Source organism: Tachyglossus aculeatus, chromosome 13 (genome assembly GCF_015852505.1).
Source record: "Tachyglossus aculeatus isolate mTacAcu1 chromosome 13, mTacAcu1.pri, whole genome shotgun sequence".
Lineage (NCBI taxonomy): Eukaryota > Metazoa > Chordata > Mammalia > Monotremata > Tachyglossidae > Tachyglossus > Tachyglossus aculeatus.
In genome coordinates, this window is record NC_052078.1 from 10,862,126 (window position 1) to 10,877,719 (window position 15,594).

At 39.6% G+C, this 15,594-nt stretch overlaps 1 protein-coding gene across 2 annotated transcripts in view; it reads left to right on the plus strand.

Moving 5' to 3' along the window:
• The window catches only part of WDR37 (WD repeat domain 37), a 60,665-nt gene that overhangs the window by 31,225 nt on the left and 13,846 nt on the right, over positions 1-15,594 (plus strand). The window contains exons 4-11 of one of the 2 annotated variants that reach the window (XM_038755664.1): positions 633-728; positions 899-963; positions 3,330-3,465; positions 4,989-5,060; positions 5,473-5,517; positions 6,284-6,360; positions 9,225-9,465; positions 10,102-10,243. In XM_038755664.1, coding sequence (XP_038611592.1) covers positions 633-728; positions 899-963; positions 3,330-3,465; positions 4,989-5,060; positions 5,473-5,517; positions 6,284-6,360; positions 9,225-9,465; positions 10,102-10,243 — 874 coding nt within the window. The remainder of the gene's footprint in view (positions 1-632; positions 729-898; positions 964-3,329; positions 3,466-4,988; positions 5,061-5,472; positions 5,518-6,283; positions 6,361-9,224; positions 9,466-10,101; positions 10,244-15,594) is intronic. The other variant, XM_038755665.1, reaches the window with a different exon arrangement.

The window sequence follows — 15,594 nt, forward strand, 5'->3', positions numbered from 1 at the left end:
CAGGAGGCTGGGAGGTCAGCAAGGAGGCTGATGCAATAATCCAAGCGGGACAGGATGGAGGAGTGATTGTATTAAAGTGGTAGCAGTTTGGATGGAGAGGAAAGCGTGGGTTTTAGAGATACTGTGAAGGTGGGACTGACAGGATTTAGTGATGGATTAGATATGTGGGTTGAATACAAGAGAGGAGTCAAGGATTAAACTGGAGGCTTTAAGGGATTATGAGATAGGAAGGATGGTGGTGCCGTCTACAGTGTTGGGAAAGTGAGGGGGAGGATGGGGTTTGATGGGCGCTTCAACATGGTTTTAGATGACTGTTAATATGAATCTCAAGATTATTTTTTGCCTATATCGTGACTCTTCCTTGTGAAAGGCAGTGGAATCGTAGAAGGGTTCTGACATTGATCTGTGGAATGTCTACCAAGTTTACTGATTGTGAGGACACCGTGCATCTTTTTATTTTCTTGTCAGAACTTGCGGAACTAGCCTTGTTGATTTTAGTTGAATAGCTTAACCCACATTTCTTAGCAATAAGAGCATGTCTTATGTTTTATGAGATAGAGCAGCTGTAAAATTGAATTAAAAATCTAATGGAATGTCTCCTTATAGTTACTCTGTTTTTTTCATTTTATTAGTGCGAAGAGAAATTGAAACACTCAATGAGCGTTTAACGGCTGAAGGACAAACAATTGATGGGGCTGAATTAACTAAGGGGCAACTGAAAACAAAAGGTGAGATTAACTTTCTAGCATAACTTGTTTAGAATCAAGATTGATTTTTCCCTTCTAACATTGTTTATGGGATAGAATTTGGGTTGAATGAGAATAACTGATTCAGTTTTACTTCTGCAGTCTTCAAAACGTGAAGTACCTATTTCAATGTCAATTCTTTGTCTCAACAGCCAGTCATAGTACCAGTCAGCTTTCTCAGAAATTAAAGACCACTTACAAAGCTTCTACTAGCAAGGTACGAAAGTCATCCTCGGTTCCACATCAATGTAGCATTTAAGATGTGCCAGCTATTTTTCAAATGAAAATGCAAAACAGAAAAACAGCATCTCATTTCCTAGCGATGCCTTTCAAAATTGTGATCAATACAAATTATAATATGTGTTTAAAATGTGAACAGTGTGTAGAATACCTGCAAAAGGTAACTCATACTGCATGGGAGAGATGATACTTGAAAAATGAAGGTACTGAAAGAAACCAGAAAATATTACTTTTTGGGTTAAATGGTTTGATTTGAAAGTATCTAATATATAGAGCAGCTTAGCTTCTTTCAGTTATGTAAACTTCTCTTTGAAAAACAGCCTGGTTTAAAATTTCTATCCGAGAAGTCAAACTGAAAGTTTTGAGTGCAACAGGTGAACTATGAGGCCAGGGATTTATTTATTTTTAATTCTTAATCAGTAATAATAAGTGTGATATTTATTAAGCACTTACTCTGCCAAGCACCGTACTAAGTCCTGGAATAGATACAAGTTAATCAGGTTCAATACAGCTCCCAAACAAGGCTCACAGTCCAAGTCGAAGCGAGACTAAGTGTTTAAATCTTCATTTTACATATGGGGAAACTGCAGTCCAGAGAAGTTAAGTGACTTAAAGACTAAGGCCGGACTTACAAAGCCCTTGGCATTTGTGATGTGATGGGAAGTCAGCTTGGGTAGTAGAATGTAAGAGGTGTACTGGTTCATACACTAAGAAGAAAAGCTGGGGTTTTCTTTGTGTGCTCAAAGATCTAATAATTACTTTTTAAGTTCATACAGATCTGTGGGGAAAAATGAATTGAAAAGTCTAAGAAAGTACTGCACCTCTGAATGCCACCTGGCACCCCATCGATACTCAAATGAAAACCAATCAGTTTTAAAATATTTAAGAAATTAGTTGGAGAGAAGGAACTGACTCATAAAATCAGGAGTCCTAGTTTGTGCCCAGATCTGATTTTTAATAAAAAAGCCCCTTTCTCCTCCCCAAATACACCACGAGCACTGACAAAACAAGCTACAGATTATCAAACTCCTTCTGACTCAGATCCTTGAAAAGCTTGCATCATGTGCAGTTACATAGTGGGCAAAGGAAAATCAATCTTCCTTGGCCACAGTTGGCAACTCATAGTGGTGTTTTACTAGGAGAAAGATGAGAAAATGAACTTAGAGAAATGGAATTTTGGAAATTAGTGACCCAAGTATATTTTTAACTATTTTGAAAACTATGGGATGAAAATGCGTATATACAAAATACTTCCATTTATTTTCATAGTCTGTTCTGTTATTAAGATGTTTTTCCACATTACGCAATTTCTGTTTTCATTATTCTGTTCCAGTGGAAACCATTATGCGACTAACTCAACAATTGCAGGATAAAGTTGTAGAGCTGATAAACAGGAAGAGTGTAAAGGGCATTTGGATCTATAAAGTAACATAGTAATCTGCTTATTTTGCTTCATATTGTAGGGTTGGAAGGATTTGACATAGTAAATTGGCAAACCTTCTGGGCTGCAGAATTGGACTTTAAACCATTCAGTTTTGTTCTTTGAATCTAAACTCTTTCTGAATCTAAATTAGTTCAGTCATAGGAGCTTGAAATTATTCTAGGAGATGAAATTCACCTTTAAGAGAAGAACCATTGGTGGAGGCTTAAGAAAAAGGATTTGATATATGCATTTTGCCCTTTTTCTGAAAGCTCAGCAACTTCTTGACTGTTAGCATTTTTACGCTAACAGTATGCTAATTTTTACCATTAGCTCGTGCAAATTTTAAATGATCTAAAATGATACGATGTTTTGGAAATATTTTTAACTGTAAATTGAATAGCTTTTCTTTGCTTATAAAAGAGAAACCACCTAAGCTCCAGGAAACCCTAAGAAAATCCGGGAATTAAATGCACATGGATTCAAGCATGGTCTCAAAGTGCTAAAATCTTAAGCAAGGAAGGTCATCATCATCATCATCAATCGTACTGAGCGCTTACTGTGTGCAGAGCACTGTACTAAGCGCTTGGGAAGTACAAGTTGGCAACATATAAAGACAGTCCCTACCCAACAGTGGGCTCACAGTCTAAAAGGTCAGATATATGGGGGAAGAATATCAGCTAAATTGAATGAATTTAAATCTACAACAGTCTGCAGATCTTCTCTGTTACTAAATTATCCAAAATTCTTAATTTGAATTTGGTGCAAAATTCAATTTGATTAATGCTTTATAAAATGTCAGCTTTTTTTTTAAGTAACCATTTTTAGTTCTTTTTTGCATGCACTAACTGGAAGAGAGAAACATTGGTATCTGGTTAAAGTTCAGAAACTGATGGAAAAATTAATTCTCTTTGTTGTTTTAGATCGTTTCCAGCTTCAAAACAACAACGTCGAGGGCTATATGCCAGCTAGTGAAAGAGTATGTTGGCCACAGGGATGGAATCTGGGATGTCAGCGTCACCAAGACCCAACCAGTGGTGTTGGGAACTGCATCTGCTGGTAAACTTGAAAAACGTGCATCTCTTTTTTTAAAAAAAAAAACTTCCCATAAATCCCACCCCTGGAAGATGAACAGCGGTCATTGGTATGGAATTGTTGACATCCTCTTGTTCAGGATGGAGTGACTGAAAAAAAGATAAGGTTTTGTTGCCCAGATGGGAAACCTAAAAGTCTTGATGCCTGTTGAAACCTTGAGCAGGACGGCCAAGAGAAACCTGAAGCACTGTTGCCCTGTTGTCCAAGTTGCCTTTTTGCTCCATTTGCTTTTGAAACTTGTTATTGCTCTTCGTTGCAAAGCACTGTGGCCTGGGAGAAAGAGCACAGCCCTAGGAGTCCGAAAGACTTGGGTTCTAATTCCGGCTCTGCCACTTCCCTGCAGTGTGACTCTGGGCAAGTCTCTTAACTTCCTTGTGCCTCAGTTTCCTCACCTGTAAAATGGAAATTCTTCAATTCCTGTTCTCCCTCCTACTTAGATTGTGAACCCCATCTGGAACAGGGTCTGTGCCCCTTCTGGTTATCTTGATCTGTCTCAGCCTTAATACAATGTTTGGCACATTGTTAGCACTTGTACCGCAACTACTATTGTGTATTATTTTGTCCTTAAATGTTGAGATGATTTAAGAAATGGTGTCATTCCATTTAAGGGAAAAGCATTTTCCGTAGAATATCTATCTGTTAAGCAGTCAGCAGCTGCACAGTAAAGTGTAGTGGATGGGATAAAAAAGAAAGCATTTGGAGCACTTAATTTCGCACTTATTTACTTCTTTTGCTGAATTTAGAGAGCAATGTCTTGCCTGTCTTGCCCCTGTTTTTCACAATGAAAGAAATGGATGTGCAAACATACTTTCTTGAATTTTTGAAATTCCTGTAGGGACAAATTGCAGTGATTAGTGGTAATAAAAATGGATAATCAGTTGTAATCATTGATAGCAGGGAACGTCCATCTTCCCCCTTACATCTATAGCTGTTCATAATCAGAACTGTTTTTGATTGTTCTCCTTGGCCAGTATAAAGTCAGGATCTTATCTTTCGTATTTCGACTACTTACTCTTGGAATTAGATATAGTGATTGGAACTTCTTTCATTTGTTTTGACATTACATGAGAGAGGCTTCTGTTTTAGTAAAGTCAGTCTCCCACTAGTTAAATGCAGATGCAGTATAACCAGCTGTTATACTTTATATTGGACCATTCATATTCTTTTTCAAAATCACCAGTAGTTCTTTTGAAGCAAGGTAATGTCCTGAAACTCAAATGTGGGAATAATATTCCTCATTAATGTTAGCCCAAAGACCAAAGTTCAGGTGCTTTGAAGAAAGAGTATGTGGGGACTCTTTAAAAAATGTCTTTTCTGCCTCCCCCCACCTCACTCACTTTTCTCTTCCTTATCTAAGTGTTTACTTTCCCGTACCCAATTTGTTGACTGTCCACCTTCCCTCTCCACTATCAGAGGTGCAGTCTTCTAGGAAAAAAAACCCTGATAACTACTATGAGATTACAAATGCTACTTTGCTTATTTTCCAGATCATACGGCTCTTTTATGGAGCATAGAAACAGGAAAGTGCCTTGTGAAGTACACTGGTCATGTTGGATCGGGTAAGTGGATACCACTTTTATCCACTTGGGTGGATAAAAACTTACTTGTCCCAAATAACGTTTGGTTTACCATTTTGCTGATTACTAATTTTAAATATTAGCACTTTGGCTGCAACTTTTGTTGACCTAGTCTCTAATTTTTCTCTTTGATAGACTTTAATTTCTGGTATTTTTGATTTATATGAGGCAAAGTGAAAAGGAATACTGTGATACTGATTCTAGAAATAAGCACTGCAGAACTCCTACGTGAATATTTGAACTTTTTTCCCAGTATTTTTAAGCTCTGGATTTTATCATTGCTATCATGACGTCTTTGAAACTTTTGTTGACTTTTATTAGTGTTTTTACTATTTGTATATGCTGTACTTATCACTCAAGTAAAATGATCTTTTAACCTTTTGTCTTAATGCAGTAAATTCCATAAAGTTTCATCCCGCAGAGCAGTTGGCTCTAACAGGTATGTAGGGTTTATTCTTTAAAAATTCATGTAGAATTAGTTTTGTGTAATTCTGCTAATGAGCATTACCTGAATATTTGCAATACTTTACCATTTTTTGCAGGTTAGATATGGTTCTGCCTTGTGGGCTTAATGTGAATTAACAAAGTTCAAGAGGCTAGGAATGCACTCAGGTTCTGGTGTTTTTGTTACATTTTACGAAAATCAGTGAATTATTTGTGTAGCTTCCATCATCAATAACACAGGCCATCCAGATTATAGTATAAGTGACTAAAGATACTTTGGATATAAGCTGATTATGGAATCTCTTGTCAGGAAGGACGAATGAGCCTTGGATCTGGCAGACAACCTGCAGAGAGGACTTGATTCTAGTGCTAGTGGCTTGCCCAGCGCCATATATATTCTGTCATCGCTGCCAGTCATATTCCCCTTGGGGCCCAGAGCGTAGGGAGTGAATAGGTGGTCCGGGGTGCACTGCATTGCAAAGCAGAGACCCCCATTTGCCAGTTACAGTAAGTACCGTGGCTATAATCCAGGCTTTCTTTTAGAAATAATGCCATTTTAAATAATGGTTCATGTTCCCAGCAGCTCTGCGAAGCCCCACAGCACTTATGTTAATGTAGGCTGTCGAACCAAAGTGGCCCTTAACCGTTTCTGTTAGAAAATGAGTTGCTTTAGCAGGTTAGCCAAAACACATGAGAACAAGACATTTTCTGTGTAGTGTAGGTTTTGGGAGATATATGTTTATTCAATTTGTCTTTTACAGCATCTGGAGACCAGACGGCTCACATCTGGAGATACATGGTACAGCTCCCCATGCCTCAGCCAACGGCAGACACAAGCGTAAGCAAAAAATGTGCTCACATTATAAATTGACCATGGGCACCGTAGTCAGGTGTTTCATTTAGATCTCTGTGTAATGTAGCTTCTCCCTAATGTCTGGAGTGCCTAGGGTCTGTAGAAGAGGTGATGACACTAAAGGAAGTGCAGCCTAAATGCCTTCAGGCCAAAGGTTTTTCCCCTCCCCCTCCAAACCCCATTGTGGACCTAGATATGGAGGCATGGCAGAAGTAGAACCACGGTGAAGAGGGAAATGTTCTTCCTGTGCTTCAGCTGCCTTCAAGACTGTGGACCACCCCCTTCTCCTGGAAGCTTTATCCAACCTTGGCTTCTCTGGCACTGTCTTGCCCTGATTCTCCTCCTATCTCTCTGACCATTCCTTTTCGATCTCTTTAGCAAGCTCCTCTTCTGCCCTCCACCCTCTAACAGTGAGGCTCCTTCAGGACTCAGTTCTGGGCATTATTATTATTATTATTATTTCTATGTACTATGTTTTAAGCACTGTTCTAAGTGCCTGAGAAATTACAGGTTAATCACAATCCCTGTCCCACGTAGTACTCACAGTCTATTCTCCATTTACACCCACTCCCTTGGATCACTCATTTGTTGCTCCCATGACTTGAACTACCATGTCTATTGACTACCTTCCTAGCCCTGGACCTCTCTCCTCTGTGATCTTGCAGGACGTCACTACCTAGATGTCCTGCTGACACCTAAAATTTCACAAGTCCAAAATAGAACTCCTCATCTTCCAATCCAACCCTTCCCTCATTCTGTCTTTCCCATTACTCTAGACAATACCACCATTCCCCTGTCTTCCTCAAGCCAACCGTGGCATTATCTTTGACTTATCTTTCTCATTCTAGACTGTGAGCCTGTTGTTGGGTAGGGACCGCCTCTGTAGGTTGCCAACTTGTACTTCCCAAGTGCTTAGTACAGTGCTCTGCACACAGTAAGCGTTCAGTAAATACGATTGAATGAATTCAACCCATATATTCAGTCTAACACCAAATCCTGATGGTTCTACTTTCACAACACAGTGCCTGGCATGTAGTAAGCGCTTAACAGATATCATTATTATTATTATTGTTATTAATAAAATCTGCCCTTTTCCATCCAAACTGCTACTATGCTGAGCCGAGCCCTAATATCCTACCTTTGACTACTCCATCAGCCTCCTCACTGACCTCCCTGCCTCCTGTCTCCCCCGACCCCAGTCGATACTTCACTTTGCTGACCGGATCGTTCTTCTACCAAACCTTTCAGTCCATGTTTCCCCATGCATCAAGAACGTCCAGTGGTGGCCTATCCACCTCTGCATCATCATCATCAATCGTATTTGTTGAGCACTTACTGTGTGCAGAGCACTGTACTAAGCGCTTGGGAAGTACAGATTGGCAACATATAGAGACAGTCCCTACCCAACAGTGGGCTAACAGTCTAAAAGGGGGAGACAGAGAACAAAACCAAACATACTAAGAAAATAAAATAAATAGAATAGATATGTACAAGTAAAATAAATCAATAGAGTAATAAATATGTACAAACATATATACAACAGAAACTCCTTACCTTTGGCTTTAAAGCACTCAGTCAGCTTTCCCCTTCATACCTTACCTCGTTGATCTCCTACTGTGACCCATTTTGCACAGTATGCTCATCTAATGCCAACGTACTCACCGTACCACCATCTTATCTATCTTGCCTCCAACCCCTTGCCGATATCTTCCTTCTGGCCTGGAGCTCCCGCCCCCTTTATATACTACAGTCCTCCACTCTCCCCACCTTCAAAGCCTTATTAAAATCACATCTCCGAGAGGCTTTTCCTGATTAAGTCCTATTTTCCCCTACTCCCTTTCCCTTCTGTGTCGCTTATGCACTTGATATTCCCTCCACCCTCAGCCCCACAGTACTTTTGTACATATCTGTAATTTATTTATCTTAATGTCTGTTTCCCTGTGTAGACTGCGAGCCTCTAGTGGGCAGGGAGCCTGTCTGCCAACTGTGTGGTATTGCATTCTCCCAAGCACTTAGTACAGTGTTCTGCCCCCACTATATGCTCAATAAATACCATTGAGTCATTGATTGATCTGTATTTAATTCCTTTCCTCTTCTCTCTTGCTAGGTGACTCAGGCAGGCCAGCCTGTCGGAGCAGTTGGGTTGAGCAACCATGAAATATCTAAAACCTGTACTAACTTTAAGCATTCACATACACATATATTGCTGAAATGTCTTGGTTGCCGGAGCCCCTCATTAACTCAAATACCAAATAAAATTATCTTGAAATATTAGGAGACAGGGGAGGTTGTACCAGTTGGCTCAGTTGAAAGTATGTTAGTCTATTTTTTTCTACAGTGGGAAATTTCGATGTGAAGTATCATTTCTGACATGAGAATAAGAAACTAAACAAAACATAATTTGACCCATGAAATTGAAGTAGTATGATTTTTTTTCTAGAGCTTTGCTGCTCAGCTACTATTGGTAGATATGGAGTTATTCCTCAAGTCCAAGTTGTAGCCACGTAAATTAGCATAGATTCCCAAGATCTGAAATAAACTAAGATACTCTTGAAAGCAATGGTACGGTAGACAAAAATAATTTTAATAATCTAAGTAGAGCCATTTGCCTTGGTCCTGTATTTCAAGTTACCAGATATTTAGAGGCCCGGGGAGTTCCTGTGGCTAGTTTTTAAGGGGCTCACAAGGTAAATGAGGTGGAATTATAAATAATAATAATAATGATAATAAATAATATGAATATTCGCTGATTTTTATAGAAAGAGCAATAACACAGAAGAAAGGCTTATGAAGTGTAGCTGGAAATTTATGAACGTGCGAGAACTTCTTTTTATTCTTCTTGTTTTTAGCAGCAAATGTCTGGAGAAGATGAAGTAGAGTTTTCAGATAAAGATGAGCCTGATGGCGATGGGGAAGGGTCCAGTGATTGTCCGACCATCAGAGTTCCGCTAACGTCTCTCAAAAGCCATCAGGGAGTGGTCATAGCAGCTGACTGGTTGGTTGGAGGGAAGCAGACAGTAACAGCTTCATGGGATAGAACGGCAAACCTCTATGATGTTGAAACGTCAGAACTCGTTCATTCTCTTACAGGTAGTTCATAAAGGACTTCTATTTTATTGTTTCGCGGTAAAAAGATAGATGGCTTTCGCAAATCAGCATTTCTCACAACTCAGCACTATATTCCTTGCATGTAAATACAATTCTTTAAACCAAAGCACTTTTCACAGCCGTTGATTCTTAGATGAGTATCGTAGGAAGCGGTTAGCTCTAGGAATCCCAGATTTTCTTAAACTAGATGATATCCTGAGTAGGCAGTCAGTATTTCAGTGTCGTGCTTAATCGGAGAAGAGATAATTTTGGGGAAAATGCTTTCTGATAGTCTCATAGCATGACATACTGGGCCACTCAGGTACATAGACTTAAGGAAATTGGTACTTTATTTGGTAAAATTAAATAGTTTTGGTAGGAAAAAAGATGTGGCTTCCTTGGTGTAATTTTTTAGTAATTTATTTTCTTTCCTGAGGATTGCACTAAGTCTCCATGATTGTTTTAAGATAAGCATTCATTAAATGGGAATATTTATCTTCTGTTCCCAGTTCTGTCCACTGAGCTGAGTCCATGTTAGTTATGTCCTCTGGATGGTTTTCTGATTCATTCCAAATGTTTACATGCAGTTGAACAGTCTTGCCTTTTTGTTATTCTAAATGTTCTCATCTGTGGTTGTAGGGCATGACCAAGAGTTAACACATTGTTGTACACATCCCACCCAGCGTCTTGTGGTGACATCATCCCGTGATACAACCTTCCGTCTGTGGGATTTCAGAGATCCTTCTATCCATTCTGTGAATGTCTTTCAGGGCCACACAGAGTAAGTTAACAGCTGTTTCAAAGGTTCTTTAAACATTGCAGAGTGGGGGTGTTTGCGTGGGCGGTGTTGCCTCCTATTTTATTTTTGACAATTTTGGAAGATTAATGTCCTAAATGCAGATACCACCTGAAGAAAATGTCTAGAAAAAGTTTTGTTCTTCGGCTTTCTTCTATGAGAAATGGGACAAAGCCTCAAAGTTTTGCAGAAAGGTTATGTTCTTATACACATCATCTGGACCTCTGTTTTCCTCTGTGTAGAAAGAAGGTTTTCACAGGCATCAATCCGGCCAAGCTTTTTGTCTTTATCAAATTCTGAACTTCCTGTTTGTCATTTTACATAAAATACTCACAGTAAAGAATATGTGAAGATTAATGAGATGATGCCAGTCAAAGGGTTATTTTTACAGCTACTGAGCCGGCTGAGGTGTTTATTTGTTGTTTCACTAGAGTTTCAACCCTCTTGCCCTTTGTGGCCTTTTGGTAAGATTTTTATTTCATAGATTAGGAACAGAGGCCAAATGGGTTGTTTGCTCTTCTAAGGGGTCTTCTTTTACATATCGTGGGCAGAAAGGAGAGAGAAATTTAAGCCTTTAAATGGAAAACCTCAAAACATCCACAGCTGTAATTTGTATTTGGCAAAAAGACTACAAAATTACAAAACAGGGATTTTGAAACCCCTTGCAAAAATATTTTTATGGATTGGTTGAAAGTTTTTGGCTCAGCTATCTACATACCACCAAAAAATAAGTGAAGGAAAAACTCCGGTGTTTGTTATCTAATTTGTAAGAGTTAAAAAAAAGTACAGTGGCTAGTTTTCTTTCTCTTACTTTTGGAAGTCTGAAGGCCAGGTTTTAAATGAAAACTGTAGGTCGATCTTAATGTCAGGTTTGAGACTCTGATAATATGGTCAGAGGGTCTAGAAAAGGCATATGGTGCCCAAAGATCTGTCTCTCGTCTTAAACCACTTAAAAAAATGTTTTTTTAATAAGCTGGGAGGAAGGGTGGGAGAAAAGAGAGCAAGGAAAGGAAAAAGAAGAGAATAGAGTTGTATGAGCAAATAGAATAGCTGTTATCAGTGGATATTTTTCCTTAGATGAATAAAATTTGAAATGCTTCCTCTCTTCATGAATCCTTCCCTTCCCCCCCCCCCTCACAGATCCTGATCTCTAATTTTTAAGTTGTTTGAGGTATTTGGGGGGATTTTTCTTCTTGCTCTCATGTGGTGATGATGAATGGATATATAGACAAAATACAACTAATATAATTGTAATAATACAATAAATACAATTAATTGTATTATGTGTTCATAGCCTAGCTTAAAATGAAAAGATATGATAGCCTCTAACCAAGGCTGAAACTATTTATTTCTAAGGGCCTCTTGTCTCTTTGTTGGGAATGAGTCTTGAATTAGCCCTTTAAACTGCTCTTTAGCATCTTCTCTGATGAGACACTGTATCTTTCTAGGACACTCTTGCCCAGATCCTGCCTGATCTTATGCCTTTCTCGTATTTGGGATGTACACGCTTGGAGTTTGGGTAGTGATTATGGAATGATTTACAGGGGTCCATATAAATAAGTGTAAATAAAGAAAAGGTTCATTTTTAATATACTCTGAATTCCTTTGCTGAGCGTCTACTTCTGATAACTCGTTATGAGCAGGGAACGTGTCTTCTAATTTTGTTATGTTGTACTCTCCCAGTGCCAGGTACAGTGCTCTGCACATATTAAGCCCTCCACAGTTGCAGTTGATAGATTGGTGTAGGTTTAATTAAGCCATGCAAATTAATTTGAACCCATTAGTTGAAGAACTGAAAAACATTATTACATGATCCTTAAAGGAAACTGACTGTTGGTTAAAAAAAAAAAAAAGAATGTTATTAAAAGTTGAGTATGCCCAACAGCTTCTGTTGCTTATTTTCCTGAACTTATCACCATTCTTTGCTGTGCTTAGTCCATACAGTGAGGGCAAGACTCCCCTTCAGCTCTTTTCTGAACCTAGATGAATTTTTCTCCTGCCCCACATTAGCTCATAGCTTCCCGTCTGCCCAAGATAACGTTACTGTCCAGCAGACCTTAGAGCCCACGTCTTCTTTCTTGCAGTGAAAATGTACTTTTTTGGTACTCAACCACATCACTCTCCTCTTTCAAAGCCCTGGTAAAAATTCACCTCTCAAATTATGCCTTTTCTGACTCTTCTCCGCTCTTGCCATCCATTATGGCCTCCTAAAAACCTAGAATGTATAGAAATATGTAGACATATTTCAGATTGCATGTTGCTGACTCATTCTCGTTAGATTCTAGCCTTCTAAAGGCCCAGAGCTTCGTTTTGTTCTTTTCTATTGCAGCTTTCTCAGTCCTTTGTCTTCCAGTGTTTTTGATTTTGATTTTTTCAGCAGATGGCACCATAACCATCTTACTGCTGACAATGTTTCTTGATAACACTTTATGAGTGAACAGTTGTAAGCCTCCAGAAACACCTCAAATTTAGAAAATCAGGAAAGGAGACATTTCACAGGGTTCCAACTGGGGAGGCTTCATGACAAACAGCTATTTCCTTTGGCTTCTTGAGCTGATTTCACAGCCTGTAGGCCTGTATTAGAACTACTGAAGTAAGTAAAGGTTACCTACCGACTCTTCCTTGGGGGTATTTTTATGTATGTGCCCCTTTACTAAATCCAAACCACAGCTGTAAAGGGTCGCATGGCCAAATAAGAGGAAAAAAGGGATGACCAGTGTCATAAGCTTATTTAAAAATTAGTCATTTATGAGATGTTTTCTTTTCAAATGGGGCTCCAAAATGGGTGCCTTAACCAAAAAATGGGTTTTCCTACAGATTCTTTTGTTGTTTCAGTGAACTTTAAGTGTTTGAGGTTGCCTCTCTGCTCAGCTGCCTGGAGGTCAATAGCTCAATAGATTATTCAGAGCAGGAGTAGGCAGAGCAGACAAACTGGGGATGATAACATTTCAGACTACCGGCAACCAGGCAGGTATAGTGACATCAAGCTTCGCCGGGCAGGTGTGGGAGTGGCATTCGTTATGTGCTTTGGAGTCAGATTGGCACCTGTGGTGGGGCTTGCCTTGTGCAGATACAGGTTACGGGCATATTTTGTTTTTTCTGAGAATAATCTTCTTGTAAAACACCTTTTGTTCCATGCAGACCCAGCCACCTTCACGTAGACATTTAGATTTTTTCTTTCTTTCTTTTGAGCAAGTAATCATTAACCTTCAAGTTGAGTTAGTTACAAATTGTTGCTTTCTATCTAGGCCTATGGAGATTTTAGAAAGAGGGTAAGGGAGAATTTAGTAATGAAGGATTTATTTAGGTACCAAATAAATACCCCCTTTCCTCAGGTATTCTTCAGGAAAACTGAGGGGGGGAGTATTTGGGTAAGAATGAGAGCCCTGCTGGAACAACCTTTCAGAATATCAGTTCCAGTACATAGTTTTAAAAAGTTTTAAAAAGAACCGGAAAAAAGTTATTCCATTGGCGCTAATGGGCCAGCTCAAGCTAGTCGGTAGTTTCACAAGGCCATAAACAGTGTTGTATTGGGTCAGACGGTTAGCCCACTTGGCCCAGTATTGAGTGGCACAAAGGATATTTGGAGGGGCAATGTGGGTGATGGTTGACCTGTGGAACATCTGTCCTCGTGGTAAGCATTGTAGTATGTAGAATCCTGTAACAAGCGGTTATGGACCCATCATTAGTTATGATAAATTCATAGGCCCTAGTAATTGTTTTCCACAGACATAATCTCTGTGAGAACAATTCATATGCTTACCACCCCATTGTGTGGAAAAGTATTTCCTTTTTTAACTTAGAATTTATCTCCTTCAAGCTGGAATACCCCTGCCGGTGGTGTGGGATTTGGTGTTCAGCAGTGTTCACTCTGTCCCCTCAACTATTTTGTAAACTTGAATCATGGTCCCTCACAGACCTCAATTTTTAAGCCTGCCTTCATACACAAGCTCGGCTAACAACGAGCAATATGCTATCAGTTATTTAGCTGAAAGTGATGAGAAATGGTATTTAAATGTCAAAGTTTTTGAGTATTTGCACATACCCATAAAAATGAGATAAGACCTTTTTCTACCAAGTCTAAATATTTCACTACTTCTGGTAATTTAATCACTGCATTCTGCATGTGCAACATTTTTGTTCTCCTTGCTTTTCCCCGGGCGCCTTTAAAAGTTGGACTAAATCTTTCGAGCCTCTAGGGTATCATTTGGCTTGTAACTACTTCAGGGTATTAAATAGCATCCTCGCCTCCCAAAAGATCCAGTGCCACTTTCAAAGATGCATAAATTACAGTCAGGTTGTAGTTTAGTCACCGGGAGTTCTCTAGCTTATTGTGTATTTGATAACTTGGAATTGCTAAAATAAGCAAGACCATCACATTTATTGAGTGATTGTTGTGGTACTGCTAATAAATAATTTTGGTATTTGTTAAGCGCTTCCTATGTGCCAAGCACTGTTCTAAGCACCAGGGGGGATACAAGGTAATCAGGTTGTCCCACATGGGGATCACAGTCTTAATCCCCATTTTCCAGATGAGGTAACTGAGGCACAGAGAAGTTAAGTGACTTGCCCAAAGCCACGGAGCTGGGATTAGAACCCATGACTTCTGACGCAGTGTGGCTCAGTGGAAAGAGCACGGGCTTTGGAGTCAAGAGGTCGTGGGTTCAAATCCCAGCTCCGCCACTTGTCAGCTGGGTGACTTTGGGCAAGTCACTTAACTTCTCTGGGCCTCAGTTCCCTCATCTGTAAAATGGGGATGAAGACTGTGAGCCCCACATCGGACAACCTGATTACCTCGTATCTACCGCAGCGCTTAGAACAGTGCTTTGCACATAGTAAGCGCTTAACAAATACCAACATTATTATTATTATTGTTCTGACTCCCAAGCCCGGGCTCTTTCCACTGAGCCACGCTACTTCTCTAATCAGTCAGTCAATCAATCAGTGGTATTTATCATCATCATCATCATCAATCGTATTTATTGAACGCTTACTGTGTGCAGAGCACTGTACTAAGCGCTTGGGAAGTACAAGTTGGCAGCATATTACTGAGTGCTCTGTGTGCAGAGCACTGTACTAGACACCTGGGAAAGTTCAGTACCATAGAGTTGGTAGATGCAATCCCTCCCAACAAGGAGTTTACAGTCTACAGGACTGTAGTGGTAATTTAATCAGTGCATTCTGCGTGTGGAACATTTTTATTCTCCTTGCTTTTCCCGGGGCGCCTTTAAAAGTTGAACTAAATCTTTCTAGCCTCTAGGGTATCATTTGGTTTGTATCTACTTCAGGGTATTAAATAGCAGAGCATAATAGCAGAAGAGCCCTGTCCTGGAGGC